General features: G+C 38.7%; 1 protein-coding gene across 2 annotated transcripts in view; it reads right to left on the reverse strand.

Moving 5' to 3' along the window:
* The window catches only part of LRRC2 (leucine rich repeat containing 2), a 1,026,438-nt gene that overhangs the window by 712,916 nt on the left and 299,246 nt on the right, over nt 1–14,276 (reverse strand). For both annotated transcript variants that reach the window (XM_085632844.1, XM_085632846.1), the window contains one exon: nt 5,813–6,023. In XM_085632844.1, coding sequence (XP_085488970.1) covers nt 5,813–6,023 — 211 coding nt within the window. The remainder of the gene's footprint in view (nt 1–5,812; nt 6,024–14,276) is intronic.

The raw sequence follows: 14,276 nt of genomic DNA on the forward strand, positions 1-14,276 counted from the left end.
AACTGTATAAAGAGTCAGTAGTCAACCAATTGGATTGCTGCTGCAACAAACTCCACACTTACATTGCCAAATCCATCAAAAAAAAAAAAAAAAAAATGAAAACTAGAACTGGAGCTTGCAATTTTGCATAGCTCACACACTTTAACTGCTATCACTGGCGTTACACAAGTCTTTCCAAAAGATACAATATAGCCAAGGACTGGCCGCAGCAGCGGAGGCAGCAGAAGTCTTTTACTGAAGTAATGAGAAATTACTGCAACAGTAGCTTAGCTCCCAACAATGTGGACCTCGGCGTTAATTAATGAAGACAGCTCACCGTGCTGAAAACTGTGAACATATAGCACTGCTGTGGTTCACATCTCTTCCAGATAATTCAAGTGCTTCAGGTGATTCAAACAGTCAGACAGTCAGACAGCTTCCCCCGATCAGTTATCGCTGTCCCGGTATTGCTGTCCCAGTCCCGGTACCGGTATCGGTATCCCGCTGTTCCGCTGCTGTTCCGAGCTAATCTCTACGATCGGACTCCAAAAGAGGCGCCATACCAAGGTAAGAAGAGAGCAGCATACTCGCGGCGCAGAGCAGCAAACGCTGAGCAGCCGCCATCGACCACGAGCTCACGAAGGGGGGAGGGGCGACAGCGGGGCTCTCAGGTGCTACGTGGAGGGCTCCCCGCTGAATTTTTTAAGGTTTTCTTCTGCGCCTTTTCGGATTTGCTACTACAATTAGTTAATTATATGTTAATGGGTGGGCAAGTTCCAGACTCTTTTGGGGAGGGCACAGTTGTGAGTTTTCCAAAAAAAGGCAAAGATCACAAAGATCCCAATTCATATAGGCCCATTACATTACTTAACACGGATTATAAGATCCTTACCAAATTATTATCAATACGTTTCAATCATATTGCTAAGGATCTTATTCACCCGGATCAGAACGGCTTTGTGGCAGGTCGACAATTAGCCACAAATACACATTTTCTCGTTGAGGCTTTAGATTATTTTCAGACCAATAAAATTTCCGCTTTAATTTTATTATTAGACGCGGAAAAAGCTTTTGACTTAGTGGCAGAATATACTGCGGATGATCTTAGTCAAAAAGCAATGAAAAAATGGCAAGAACAGGAGAATCATGTACTCACTATTAATACTTGGAAAATGATAAATAAGCTGAATTTCAGTGTTCTTCGAGGATCTAATTGGAGAAGAATGCTGTTTTTCAGTAAATGGCGCATGTACCGTACCCCTGCTGCCATTGCTAAAATGTTTCCCAATACTACGGCCACTTGTTTTAGATGCCAGCAATATACTCCCGCAAACTGGTCCCACACTATAGCTAACTGTGTTAAAATAATCCCGTTTTGGAATGAGATATTCGAATATATGCAAAAGTATTGTGGGATTCGGATTACTTATAATGTTAATTTAATATTGTATGGCTACGATTCCGATCTTGGTTTGACAGAACAGTGGGTTAAATTATTATTTATTGCAATGGCAGTTGCAAGGTCATTAATCCTGCAGAACTGGAAGTCAATTCATGTCCCTCTCTTTACTGCCTGGTTGCAAAAAATTAGGAATGTTAGAAAGTCTGAAATGCGATATGCACAGCGAATAGGCGGGATTACGAAGTTTGATAGAATTTGGAATCTCTATTTTGTGTAATGGTTGATTTCCGTACTGTGTAAATTATTTTATTCATGTAATTCTGTATTGTTTTTCCTTCTGCTTGCCAATGTATATTCTTTTTTTTGTGTGCCAATTTATGGTTGTATCAATTGTATTTTTGACACAAGATTTTCAATTAAAAAAAAAAAAAAAAAAAAAATGAATGTGCACCCACATTAGCACCAATCCCCAAGGGTCCATTCTGAGACAGCCTACTTGTGCGCAGATATCAGGCTGAACGGGACATTAGTCCACCTCGTTCAGCCCACACACATGTGCACAACTGTGTGTGTGCATTTATTAATGTGCAGCCAACTCAGAACCTCTTACTCAAGCTGCAAAGCAGTGTACCTTGTATTAAAAGGCAGACGCTGGCAGTTAGCACTCTCAATATATTTTAACAGTAAGCGAGACTTAGTTAGAAAGACTCACTCTCAGCAAAAGTCCAAACCCGAGTAGTCCAACAAGCATGATTTGTGGCTACTGTAATCCTGTGAGGCTGCTATATGGCCAACATCCCTGACCAGGACTTTTGAATTGTAGGTGGTACAAGCTTGTTTCGTGGCCAATAGACAGAGGCAAGTATTGGTTGGAAATGGTGGGCTCAATTAAATTAGACACCCCCCACAGCTCCACCCCCTTGATGGTGATGAGGAACTTTACTCTTATAACAAGTTTAATTGGATTGAGAGCAATTTCTACTCTGCCTTGGGGAATGGGAATATGGGGTTTGATAAACGTTGGTCAGAGTTGTTATTCTAATTTAAACACTGATATTAGAACAAAAAATGGCAATTAGGGGTGTGATAAACGTGGGTCAGGGTTTTTATTCTAATTTAAAAACTGATATTAGAACATAAAAATATAGTTATAAAGAAAACAAAAATTGAATTAAGGGCTACATTCATTTTAGACCTGACTGGCTGCCAAAATGAATGCATATATTTACAAGAAAACATTTATTAAGTTAGCCTTCATAGACATGCAAGACAAACAAGCCTAATAATAAGATATGGAATCCCTTGTAGTTTAGCTTGGAGCTAGAATTAATCTGTTACAGATATAAAATGAAGTTGCAGAAGTCTTTATTAATTTAGCCTGAATTGAATCCCAAAATTAAGTAGATCTAGAAATGTATATATATGTTTCCCACAGAAATTTCATCGATGATTTCATTCTAGAGAAATGTAAATCATTAAACTTCTTATGTAGTAGAGTAGCTTTGGGTTTGAAGTCACCACCAGCTATGGTATCCAAATGATTACATTATAATATAATATATTCCATATTATTGATAAATACATGTCTTTTGATGCTAGAAAAAATACCCTTTTTGAAACAGAACATGAATATCAATTTGCTGTCTCCAGTTTCATGTAATATTTGATCATTTTCAATATCGAAAACTACAACAAAGGTGAGACGAAAAACATGCTTCAACCTAGCACTGATTCCTCTTGTCAGATTAGATACACTGGCTGAGTCTTGCAAATTTTATCTGAGGTGGAAATTAACATCATCTTGGCTATTGTAAGGGTTTGCGACTTTACTTATTTCCTTTACGCAGTGGTTAGTGTTCTTTCGTGGCTGCAGAAATCACTGTTAGTTGGTTGTCTGCTTGAAGGATCAGATAGAACAAATTTACAATAAGTAATATGGTACTGAATGACACTTTGGTTCAAAAGAGCACCACTTGGGCAGCTTTTGTAATCCACGCCTACTTGCCTTAACCACTTATCTTCTCAAGGAGTATGCAATATTCCTAATGCTCAACGGAGACCTTTGTTCCACTGCATGCTATTATATATTTGTTTTCATTTTCTTTGGTTTTCCCTATAATTCAGAAAAGAAACATACAATGCAACATTTGTCAGTGTATTCTGTATCGTTATTCACTAGTTATCAATGTTCTCAAGCTAGCATGAAGCCATAAAATGAATTGTTTCATATCCCTCTTTGCTGTGAACCAATCAAGATCAGTGCTCTTGGGCGGCCTTTAAGACATTCTAATAAAACAAGAACATGTGTTCTCAGACTGATGGTTTAATATAAAAATTGAAATATTTATTCGCACCAGCATCTTCCTATAAGGGATCACAGATGGGACAAAGGGGCTTATTTATGACAGGCTCGCGCCGCCGGAGTCACTTTTTCTGACGCTCTGGCGTCTCCAGCATTTAACTAAATTGTTTTCATCAAAGTATTAAACGCTGGTTGATCTGGCCAGTATCAGACAATATTGAAATAGAAAAAACTCGAACTCAAGGAAGACAAAAATTGCTAGTGCTGTAAATCACCCAGTGGCGGCAAAGAACATCTGCTGGTAGTAAAAGGTATATAAAATTAACAAGACAGATCTGCCCAAGTTTCCGAATGTTTAACCGATTTTGTATGTGAACAACACCTGAAGTACATGCTTGCATTTATATGATTGAACGTTATCATCTACTTTTACAATCTGCATTATGATTTTAAAAACCTTTATTATATTAAGGATATGTTTTTAATAGACATGTGTTTAAATAAATCCATCCCAGCTTCCCTTAGTCTACATTCCTTTGTCTTTTTTCCATGTTTCCTACATTTTATTCAAGCTAATCAACTTGGTATTGACCCAGAGAGAGAATGTATATAATGCATATGTATGTGTTCTAGTAAGCATGTTATTTTAGGATCATTGGGCATTTGTTTTACAGGGGCTTCTTTGCCATATTTGCGTCATTGGTATCGAGAACAGAAGCTTTTGTAGTGACCTTTTTGGATTGTTTCCAGGCAGATAAGGCCTATGGGCATGTATTCCAAGTAATATATATGCAATTACGCAACGATATTGCAGCCTAGATATTCCACACATCTTGACAAACAAATATGTTGTTAGTAAACGAAGAACATAGACATCTGTACAATGGCGAGAGGCCAGGTCACCCTAGTTCACTACAGAGCAAGGACAGAGGCTCTGACACCTCATAGAAATGTTTTTAATAGTTAGTTTTAACTTTAGCAGCCATATTACAAAATGCCAAAGATCATTGAAAGTTCATTTTCGCTAGTTTGCTCATCAATTTATTTTTATTTTTATTTATTCATGTTTATAACGAAGTAGGCTTGTTCACGACTTCCAGTGAGTTCTGTGCAACGTTTGCAACTAGTACAATGCAATTACGACTCAATTATTCATCTCAATGTTATCTTCGGATACTTCACGTATTGCGAACTACTGCTTCGGATCATGAAAATAACCAAAAACATTTGCATCTTTGCGTCACGTGCGGTCAAACATTTTTTCAATGAGGATTTTCGCGATAATGATTCTGTTTATTCAGATCACAGCTGGCACAAAGAGCACAGCGTTCAGTTTATGAATTTGAGAAGGGTCCTCCTCACCCATTTGCAGGTTGACATTATGCCGGCTGGGCCACTGCAATGCAATCTGTCCAGAGTGTTAGAAAGACAAGAGATTTAAAGCTTTCAATGAAATGGGCAGGCTCTTCTTGGGTCTAAAGAAGTCATATCACACCTCACCTGCTCAAAATTATCTTCTCTGGCTCCTAGCGGAACAAACCATCAACTTCATATTTATTCCTTTGAGACCTGGTCTCCCATTACAGATTCATTCTCAGCTAAGGTCGAGCATTGTCATTCTCAAGAGGCACAAGACAAAATCCATGTAAATAATGCCTCTCAACTAAGTGATGGAATACATCAACGCAGATGGAACTTTTCAAGGACCTCTCAGATCCAGGACCTCTAATGCCCCTTTGAATGGACAGGGTGAACAACACCCCTTGTTTCTAACGCTAGCTGAGGCCAGATGTGCTACACCTTGAAGACATTGGCTTGATTCACAACATTGCAACTATAGGTTACCAACGTTAACCAATGCCAGGTGTGCCAGCCCTTTAAGATGGTGACGTGTAACACACCATTGCAACTCCAGATTAGCAGCCTTATTTAAAACCTGACCTCCAGGTGAAGCAAAGTGTCCAAATGTTAAGTGCTGGTGATATGCAAAACTATTGGATACAAATAAAAAAGTAGTGTTAAGACATCTTGGCAACAACAGTGCCAACGTCGATTACACTGAAACGTGTTTGTTTCTGTTATCTTCTATTTACAGTACGATTGTGTGGACAAAGCAAGAACTGACTTACCTTCCAGTGCTCTCCATAAAGCTCAAAAATAAATGAATCTTTTGTTTTTCTTAAATCCTCAAGGGAATCAAACTTCTTGATAAGATGAGATCTCTCTTCGAGTTTCTCCAAGAGTCTTAGCCCAGTGTCAACAAATCCATTATTAAGGTAAACAGACTGGGGAATACCTTTTTGCCTGCACTCCAACATGAAACTCCATTCCTGCTTAATTCTGAAATGTTAAAAAACAAAAGAGGAAGTGTTACTTTATTGTAAGCACTATTTTCTGAATTTTCCTCTTTAGTCCCACTCATTACCCACTCATACCACTTTCTCATCATGGTCTGCCCATACTATGATGCCTCTTCACCATGGAGGCAAGTATCTGCCTAGCCTTTCATCCTGATGTGTATTGAGAATCGTGAGAACCTGAACACATTTGTTTCAAAATTTTAAACACATTCATGACATTTTACATTGTTGTACAACGTTTGAAATGTAATGGTCAAGGAAAGCAGAGTCCCAACTGGCAAGTAGCGGCTGTCACCAATTTGTACAGGTGTGCATTGTGTGCAGCGTGCAGGCATATTCAAAACGTGTTTGCTTGGTAGGTATGTGTCTAACTTGTGCATTGCTACCAAGGAGAAGGCTTGACTGCTCCAAATGTCCTAATTAAGTTACAGTTCTATAAGACACGATATAAAGTAAGGGCTCAATATAGTTTAGTGGTTTCTAAATGACCCCACAACTTTAATATGGTTCTTGTTCCTAAAGATATATATAGCAGTGAAACAGTGTACTACATTTCTGTACAAGGTTTGTTCTGTTAAAATGAGTTGTTCCTGTCGTTGCTATTGCTTCACTGTAGAGCACATCTCTATTTTCACTGGTGCAAGTTTGACAAGCTATTGCTAACACTTATACTGGTGTTTGGAAGTACAAGAAACACAGCCACCATAAGCATGTGTGTAAATCTTTGTGTATCTTTGTCTTCAGTGGATTTGGAGAGGAATGTGTATGACAAAATTAAGTAGGGGCGGTTTGGGGATGAAGGATGTGTGAGGCTACTTTAGCAAAGATTTTTAATGAGACAGGTGGTTTTGAGTGTGTGTTAGAGGCGGCAAAGCAGAGGAAGATGCAGGACTGAGAGCGAGTGTTGCAGAAGGGTGAAAAAAGAATGTGAAACCCTAGAGGTGTGATAGGTATTCATTATAGTGGGGTTTACAACAGAATATGATGAGAGACAAGTGAGGAAAGGTAATGTGTGCAATAGGTGAGCTGGAGGAAAGTGACAAAGGAGAGAGGGAAGCATAGTAGGGTGCATGAAGACTGAGAGACACGTTAACACAAAGAGGCTGTAAGAGGGAAAAGTGAAAAAATGAGGATCTGAAAGACTGCAGAAGAGTTTCAAATGTGAGTGCTGGAAGCGTGTTTGAGAGAAGAGGAAGGAGGAAGAATAGAAGGGTGTTTAAAGGAGCGAAGAGGAGGTTGAAAGAAGATGATGTGTGAAATAGCACAGAAGCCAGTACCAGGTTGATGATTAAGCTGTCAACAGAAGAGAATTTCATATTGCTCCTTAACCTGGGTTGGTGAAAACTTTTCACCGGCCTTGCAGATGGAGGAGTAGATCGAAGTAGGTGAGATGAAAAAGGTAAAATATGAGTTACATGAGACATAGACAAAGGAAAATGGAGAAAAATGAGTAAGAGTGAGAGAGCAGGGCAGGGGAGAGGAGGGTCAGAGCGAGGCAGTTGTGAGAAACAAGTAAGAGGGAGAGGAAGGTAAGAGAAGAGGATAAAAACTGACGTTTGTATGGAGAGGACAGATTAGGAAAGAGAAGAAATGAAAGCCGAGGGGTGGCACAAGAGATTGAGAGAAAAAGAGAGAGTGAGAGAGAGAGAGAGAGAGAGAGGAAGGGGGTGATAGGACCAGGAGGGGTAAAAATGTATAGAAAATAAGGAGATGGAGAGAGTTACATTTTTGCGTTTGCCCTCAGAAACATTTGCTTTGAAACGGCCCTTTTGATGCAGATGCTTCCCTTTAGTTCCTTTCTCATCCTGAGTATGGAAGATGTCTATCCCGGTAAAGAAAGCACTCCTGCCTACTCGTGCCTATCAGATTGAATTTCCCTTGGTCAATGTGCCTGCATCTCAACATCAAAACAGTGTCTGTCACTTTTAAGGTGCATTGAGATGGCAGAACTGCATGTGTGGTTCCAATGCTTCTGACCAGCATCAAAATATGTCAAGGGAGAGGAACATTAAGAGACTGAGCTTCAAACCTTGGCACTGAAACCCCCGACCAGAGGAGTCTCTTACCCAATTGTTTTCTGATCTGTACCATGCACTGATATCCCAGTACTGTGACGTTCATCTCTCTTGCTGGCATCATGCAATTACTGCTTTCCCAGGTCTGAAACATTGTAAGGGGTCTTAAATGCATGCCAATCTTGACCTGTGTGTACACAACAATACTAGTACTGATATACGTACAAAGCTTTTACAATGCACCTCTAATAAGTTCTACTACAGTTATGCTCTGGTGTACAAGTAACGAAACACCCAGAAAACTCTCACAATACACCTCTGTCTGCAGTGGAATATCACCGTCCGCAGAACTCTTACAGTACCCCTTCTACTTGGTTTGCTTCATGTTCTGATATCCTAGTTTTTAGATATTAACAGGGATCTCACCACAAATCCAGATGGGTTTGCACCATGAAGTGATGTCCTTTAAATGACACTTTCACGGGGCTCTCAAAATATACGTCTGAACTGACCTATACAAAGAGCCACTGTCCCTCTATTGTCCCACTACTGAGACATCTACAGAGCTCTCACAGTGCCTTCAGTTTTCATTTCCGGTATTGAATAGCATGGTCCAAGAGCTCTCATAAGGCACTGGCACCCTGCTCTCCAACATCACTGCTGCTTCACTACTCATTCAGACATCAATAATTCATACACAGCACCTCTATTGTGACTGCCATTATGCACTGATATACCTTAAGGTCTTGTCTTGAATACATTTACAAGTCACACACATACACATGCCACACACACATTCAAACACTTGGCCTGCTTGTGTGAGTGTCTGATTACAACATGAAGCGTGTTATGTTTTAGCCTAGCAGCACTTTGGTGCCACTTGGGCAGTGCATTTGCAGCGCTATAGAAATGGACGAGATAGCAGGAAGTAACTGTATCAATCACAAAGCCGCCCTTTTCCAAAAGATTGTTCCGGGTTGACCATTACTATAACCAAGGGAGATGGGTCATAATGTGAGTGGATGCAGTTATCTCCAGATATATGTTCAGTGGACTTGTTGGTGCAAGGGTGGAAGCAGTGTAAATAAGTAATATTTGTTTAATATTTGTGAGAAGCATCCACAATGTGAGACACTGCTGCAGGAGTAGATCAAGACACATCAAGAGAGTCAGACAGCCTCAGCATGTCACTGAGTCTGCTGAACACCACTGCCGGCCTCCTGCACCCTCGGCCAAGCAGATGATGAAAGATAGAAGGGTTGTGTGACAGCCTAGAAGAGTGCACTGAACCTGTGATGGAAGGAGTTCCATGATCAGATTGTCAATTTGTTAGCAGAACCTGCAGACCTCTCCGTGTGTGCAGAGTGGCTCGAATCCATCCTAAAGGAATGGAACAAATGCACCTACTTAGGCTGCTTTGGAAAATCTTTACCCCTGTACCATTGACGTTGAGCAGCACTGGTGGGCTCTGTGTTGCAGGACCAGCAGATGATAGTAACAATGAATGTTACAGACAGTGACAGCAGGATTCAGTGACAGCAGCAAGGGAGGGATGGGAGAAGGTGTCAGGTGTGGTTGGGGTATGAGAGCAGCAGGGGAGTGGGCATGAATGAGGCACAGTTGCAGCCACACAGCTTGTAAAACGTATTCTTTGTATGGAAGCCTGTATAGTGACCCATGTGATACCTATGCTCAAGGGTGTAGCTTCAAGGAGGTGTCTGGGCTCTGACACGACAGAAATAAAAGCTTTGTTGCTTGGTAATTGGGTTTGGGGGTCCTGGGTCTGATGTGCTATGTCTGTGTTGGTTTTTCTTGGTGTTTTGTTTTTACTAAGAGGTTTTAACTTTTTAATTTTAAGGACCAGGAACTTAAAATATATAGTGAACAGTTTACCAAAAAGTAGCAAATATGAACCCATAGAAGTACTCCCTGAATAGATGCATATGTACTTTTTGGAACGCACAAACATTGGCAGTAGTAGTCTTGAAAAGCTGCACTAGTCTCAGGTTTCCAGACATACTTCTGGCAATCAAACACCCAAAAGTTGATGAAACAAATGCTTATCTACTGGCAATTGCACCAGGTGGCATGCCAAACTATCGTTTTTACCCACACAGACAGAGGACCTGATTTAGGGTTTGTCAGACTGAGTAACGGCAGAATAGGTGGCAGAGCACTTTACACCTGCCACCCTGCTTTTGCTCTACCCACCAAATCTAGAGATGTCTGCTGGCCCCGTGGTCAATTTTGTTAATGTAGGAAACGTTTGATGGGTGGCTCGTGAAACAGGATGGCGGCCTTCACATTTTTCTAAAGTTTTTTAATTTTTAAAAACAAACTCCAATACGTGGAAATGTTTGTTGCTGAAAGAAAAAAAACAAATGACCCCCATACCATGGAAGTTTTCCATGGTATGGTATTTTTACAGTCCCTCACCACCACAATAGACCTTGCGGTGACAGACAGTTAAAAAGAAAAGCCATCCGACCCTCCATTCTAAATATGATCAGATGGCTTTCCCCTGAAGGTCACTAGTCCGTCGCTCCATCAGAGGAAGTTTTACACTAATAGAGTACCTTTTACTCCATCAGCATAAAACGTGCTGTGTGCCTGACTTAAAATCGAGTCGATGGTACTTGAGCTTGGCAGAGACAGGGTACTCCATCACCGTTGTAACAGAGTACCTCTCTGCCAAACTCTAGATAAGCAACACATGCCACCTTATGAAAATCAATATTAACCCTACTCCTCATGGGAACAGACTATCCTGAACCACGGTTATCTCACCCATTCACCCTGGAGCCCATTGCTTTCTTTATGGGAAATTCTAAATTTCCACACCTGAATCTCACTGACTAAGGTATGCCTCTGTATCTGCTGTGTGTCAAAACAGATTAGTACAAACATATTCTCTTTGTAAGAGCCAAAACATCAAACATTGTCAATGTTTGTTTGTATCCATGATGTGAATGAAAGATTGAACTCCCACAAAACATGTAGATGGTGAATTGTAGCTCCCTAATGGCTCCATGTGAGTGACACCGATAGCCAGTCCTGTATTTTTATCAAGCAATACATTTCAAAGTGGGCATTTAAAAAAAAACATACTTATGCACATACTTAATGACAAAAGCAAAACTTAATTTTCCAGAGCACACATCGCTGACCAGACGTGATTGAAGCTGCCACGGATGGCATGGTGCCCTGTGGCAACTATGCGGCTTACCTTCAAAACCTGAAGAGACCTTTTTTTATCAAATAGTTTCTACCATTTAGTTACATGTGATGTGGAGAAATATTTACTATTTTCTGTAAGGCTAGTCATCTAAGTAGAAGAGAAAATGGAAGACAGATATTACCTTTCAAGCGAGCACAGCTAAAAGGCAAATTTTGCAGCAATTTAAAATAATGGGTCATTCTAAAGTGCCTTATTGCCCAAAACAATGTTTTTGAGCTGAATGTGGAGAAACATAATAAGAGTCCCTGCAATATTAAATAATAATAATTCCAGATTTGTAAAGTGCGACTTATCACCCCTAAGGGTATCTAGGCGCTGGGGGCCAACGGAAAGATTAAGTGAGCTATTGCCCAGAGTCACATGATGCTGAACTGATCTGCTGCCTGAGATCGAACCACGAGCCCGCGCTCCCAAGTCAGCTGCTCTGGCCGCTGTGCCACACCACTCCCACCAATGGGATATAGCTTCAAATAGAAAGTGAAACTCCAGCGGGCCCCCACCCGCTACTGTGAAAAAGTTCACAGAAGCAGAGTGTGTCTTGGGATTCATGAGTCACAGTAGTTCTGCTGCCCAGTCTGAGCCCCTGATTGTAATTTGACGGACTGCATTTGCAGCTCCACTGTGTGTATGCCTTGAGCAGAACAGTATTACAGGGTCCCATGCATTAACCATGCCTAATTAGCAAGAGAATGAATCAATTCAGTCTGGAGCACTACTGCATTTCCAATATGAGTGACATGGACTTTGATCCGACTATAAACAGATTCATTTAACTTCAAATGTGAGGCATTTGGACAAAATATCAGTACAAAAAAATATTGGGATGTCAACAATATTGTTGACAGGAATATCAAAGATAAAAATATAATTTTAAGTGTTGTTTTTTAATATCATTATAGTAAATATCGATTTAGAAAATATATTGTATGTAATATAGTTTGATGTTATATGTTTATTTTTTTTATTTCGGTTTTAGTAAGATGATTTATGAATCAAAACTTTTTGAAATTTGTTGTATTAATCTTGAAAACCAATGGTTCGCAAATTTATTATAGCAGTGGGATATTGGGTTTTAGGGGATAAGGGTAGGGAGATTTTTAAAAAGTGTATATTTTAAAGTACATTTTATGTTAATTATTTTACTGATATGCTCATTAATATTGGAATATCGTAACATTTAAAACTGCATTTTGTTACATCAATATTTTAATAAATTATAATATATAATTAATTAACATATATATTGATGGTATTAACGTTTAAAAACATTATTATAGATAGGAAAATACATTTTCAAACAAACATCTGTTTGAAAAATGAGAGATATAAAATAATTATTTTAATTCAAATTAGAAATCTTTTTATGTAAAAGTCTTACATTTTATGATTTTTGTGAAAATAAAAATTTATAATGCAAATATTGTAACATTATTTTGCCTTTAAATTATAATAGTATACTAAAATATATTATAATTTTTTATTTAAAAATTGGCTTTATATATTTTTATTTTATGATTATTAATCTTGGATTATGATTTTATTTTTTATTTCTTGGTTTATTTTATGGTTGCCTGGATACGTGCCCACTGTCATGTGCATACTTCCAATCTGACTTGTTCAGTCATATACCATATGTCAGCAAGGAGTTGATAGCTCAACCTGTCGGATTTTATCTGTGTGTTTTGAAATTTCAATAAAAAGATTTAAACCATAAAGTTCAGAAATTGAAGTAAATATTTTCCAAAATACGTTAATTATTACTAATAATGCAAATATTTTTTATATTTTAACGTTTAAATATGAACATATAGGTTTGAAGTTTTGGTAAGTGAGTTTTTCGATAAAACTTTAGTTTATTTAATAGATAAAAAAATTGTGTGTGAGTAAGAAGTATTGACTGGGTATATAAAATGTTTGTATAACCTTATATAAATTGTTTTAGATTGCAGTGAAAATAGCACATTTCACCTCTTTAGTGTCCAACAACCTCTTCAAATAGGCTTAGATTGGAGTGGGAATAGTAAATGTCTCCCCTTTATTACCCAACACCTTCCCCAAATTGGTATATATTGGAGTGAGGTAGTAAATGTCACTCCTTAAGTGTCCAACACTTTCCAAAAACTGGTTTAGATTGGAGTGGAAAAAGAGGAAATGTCATCTGCTGCCTACTGCAGCACACATATAAAGAGGAAAGAGCACCATGATGCAAGTGTGCCTGCATTGGTGCTGGGCAGCCGAAAAGGCACAATCGCAGGGAGAAAGGACAGGGATGCATCGTATTGCATAAATACGCTACATTCCTGCCCTTTCACTTTGGCATAGGGCAGCACATTAAGGGGATTTTCTACTCTGTACTATTCAAAATCCCCGTAAATGAGGCCTTAGTATCCAATACCTTCTTCACATTGGTATAAATTGGAGTGGAAATAGTAAATGTTACCCTTTTAGTGTCAAACACCTTTCCTAAATTGGTAGAGGCTAGAGTGAGAATAGTAAACGGCCCAATTTTATTGTCCAACACCATCCCCTAATCGGTTTAGGCTGGAGTGAGAATAGTAAATGCCACCCCTTTAAAGTCCAACGCTGTCCCTGTGTTTAGAAATATGATAAATAAATTGTTAGTTGTATGTGTGTAATCAATTATATTATTGATTACATTTTTCTCCAGAATAATGACATGTAACACATTTTTCTCATTGTATTTATGTTTTCATAGTTTATTTAATGTATATTTTATATTTTTAATAATTTCAACTTAAATAAACATATATAGTTAAATAAATAGAGCATTTCTAATAAATTTGTATTATTAAATACATTTTTTAAATTATATTTAAATAGTATAGTATGTTGTACATATTCCACTTTTTCCATTGTTGCTTTATATCCATATTTTCACTATCATTTTGAGATACGTTTTTTCCAGTATGTGCTAAGGGCCTTATTCTGAGTCTTGTGGTCCACAGGCCACCGGACTCGC

The sequence above is a fragment of the Triturus cristatus genome, chromosome 2_1 (genome assembly GCF_964204655.1).
Source record: "Triturus cristatus chromosome 2_1, aTriCri1.1, whole genome shotgun sequence".
Taxonomy (NCBI): Eukaryota; Metazoa; Chordata; class Amphibia; order Caudata; family Salamandridae; genus Triturus; species Triturus cristatus.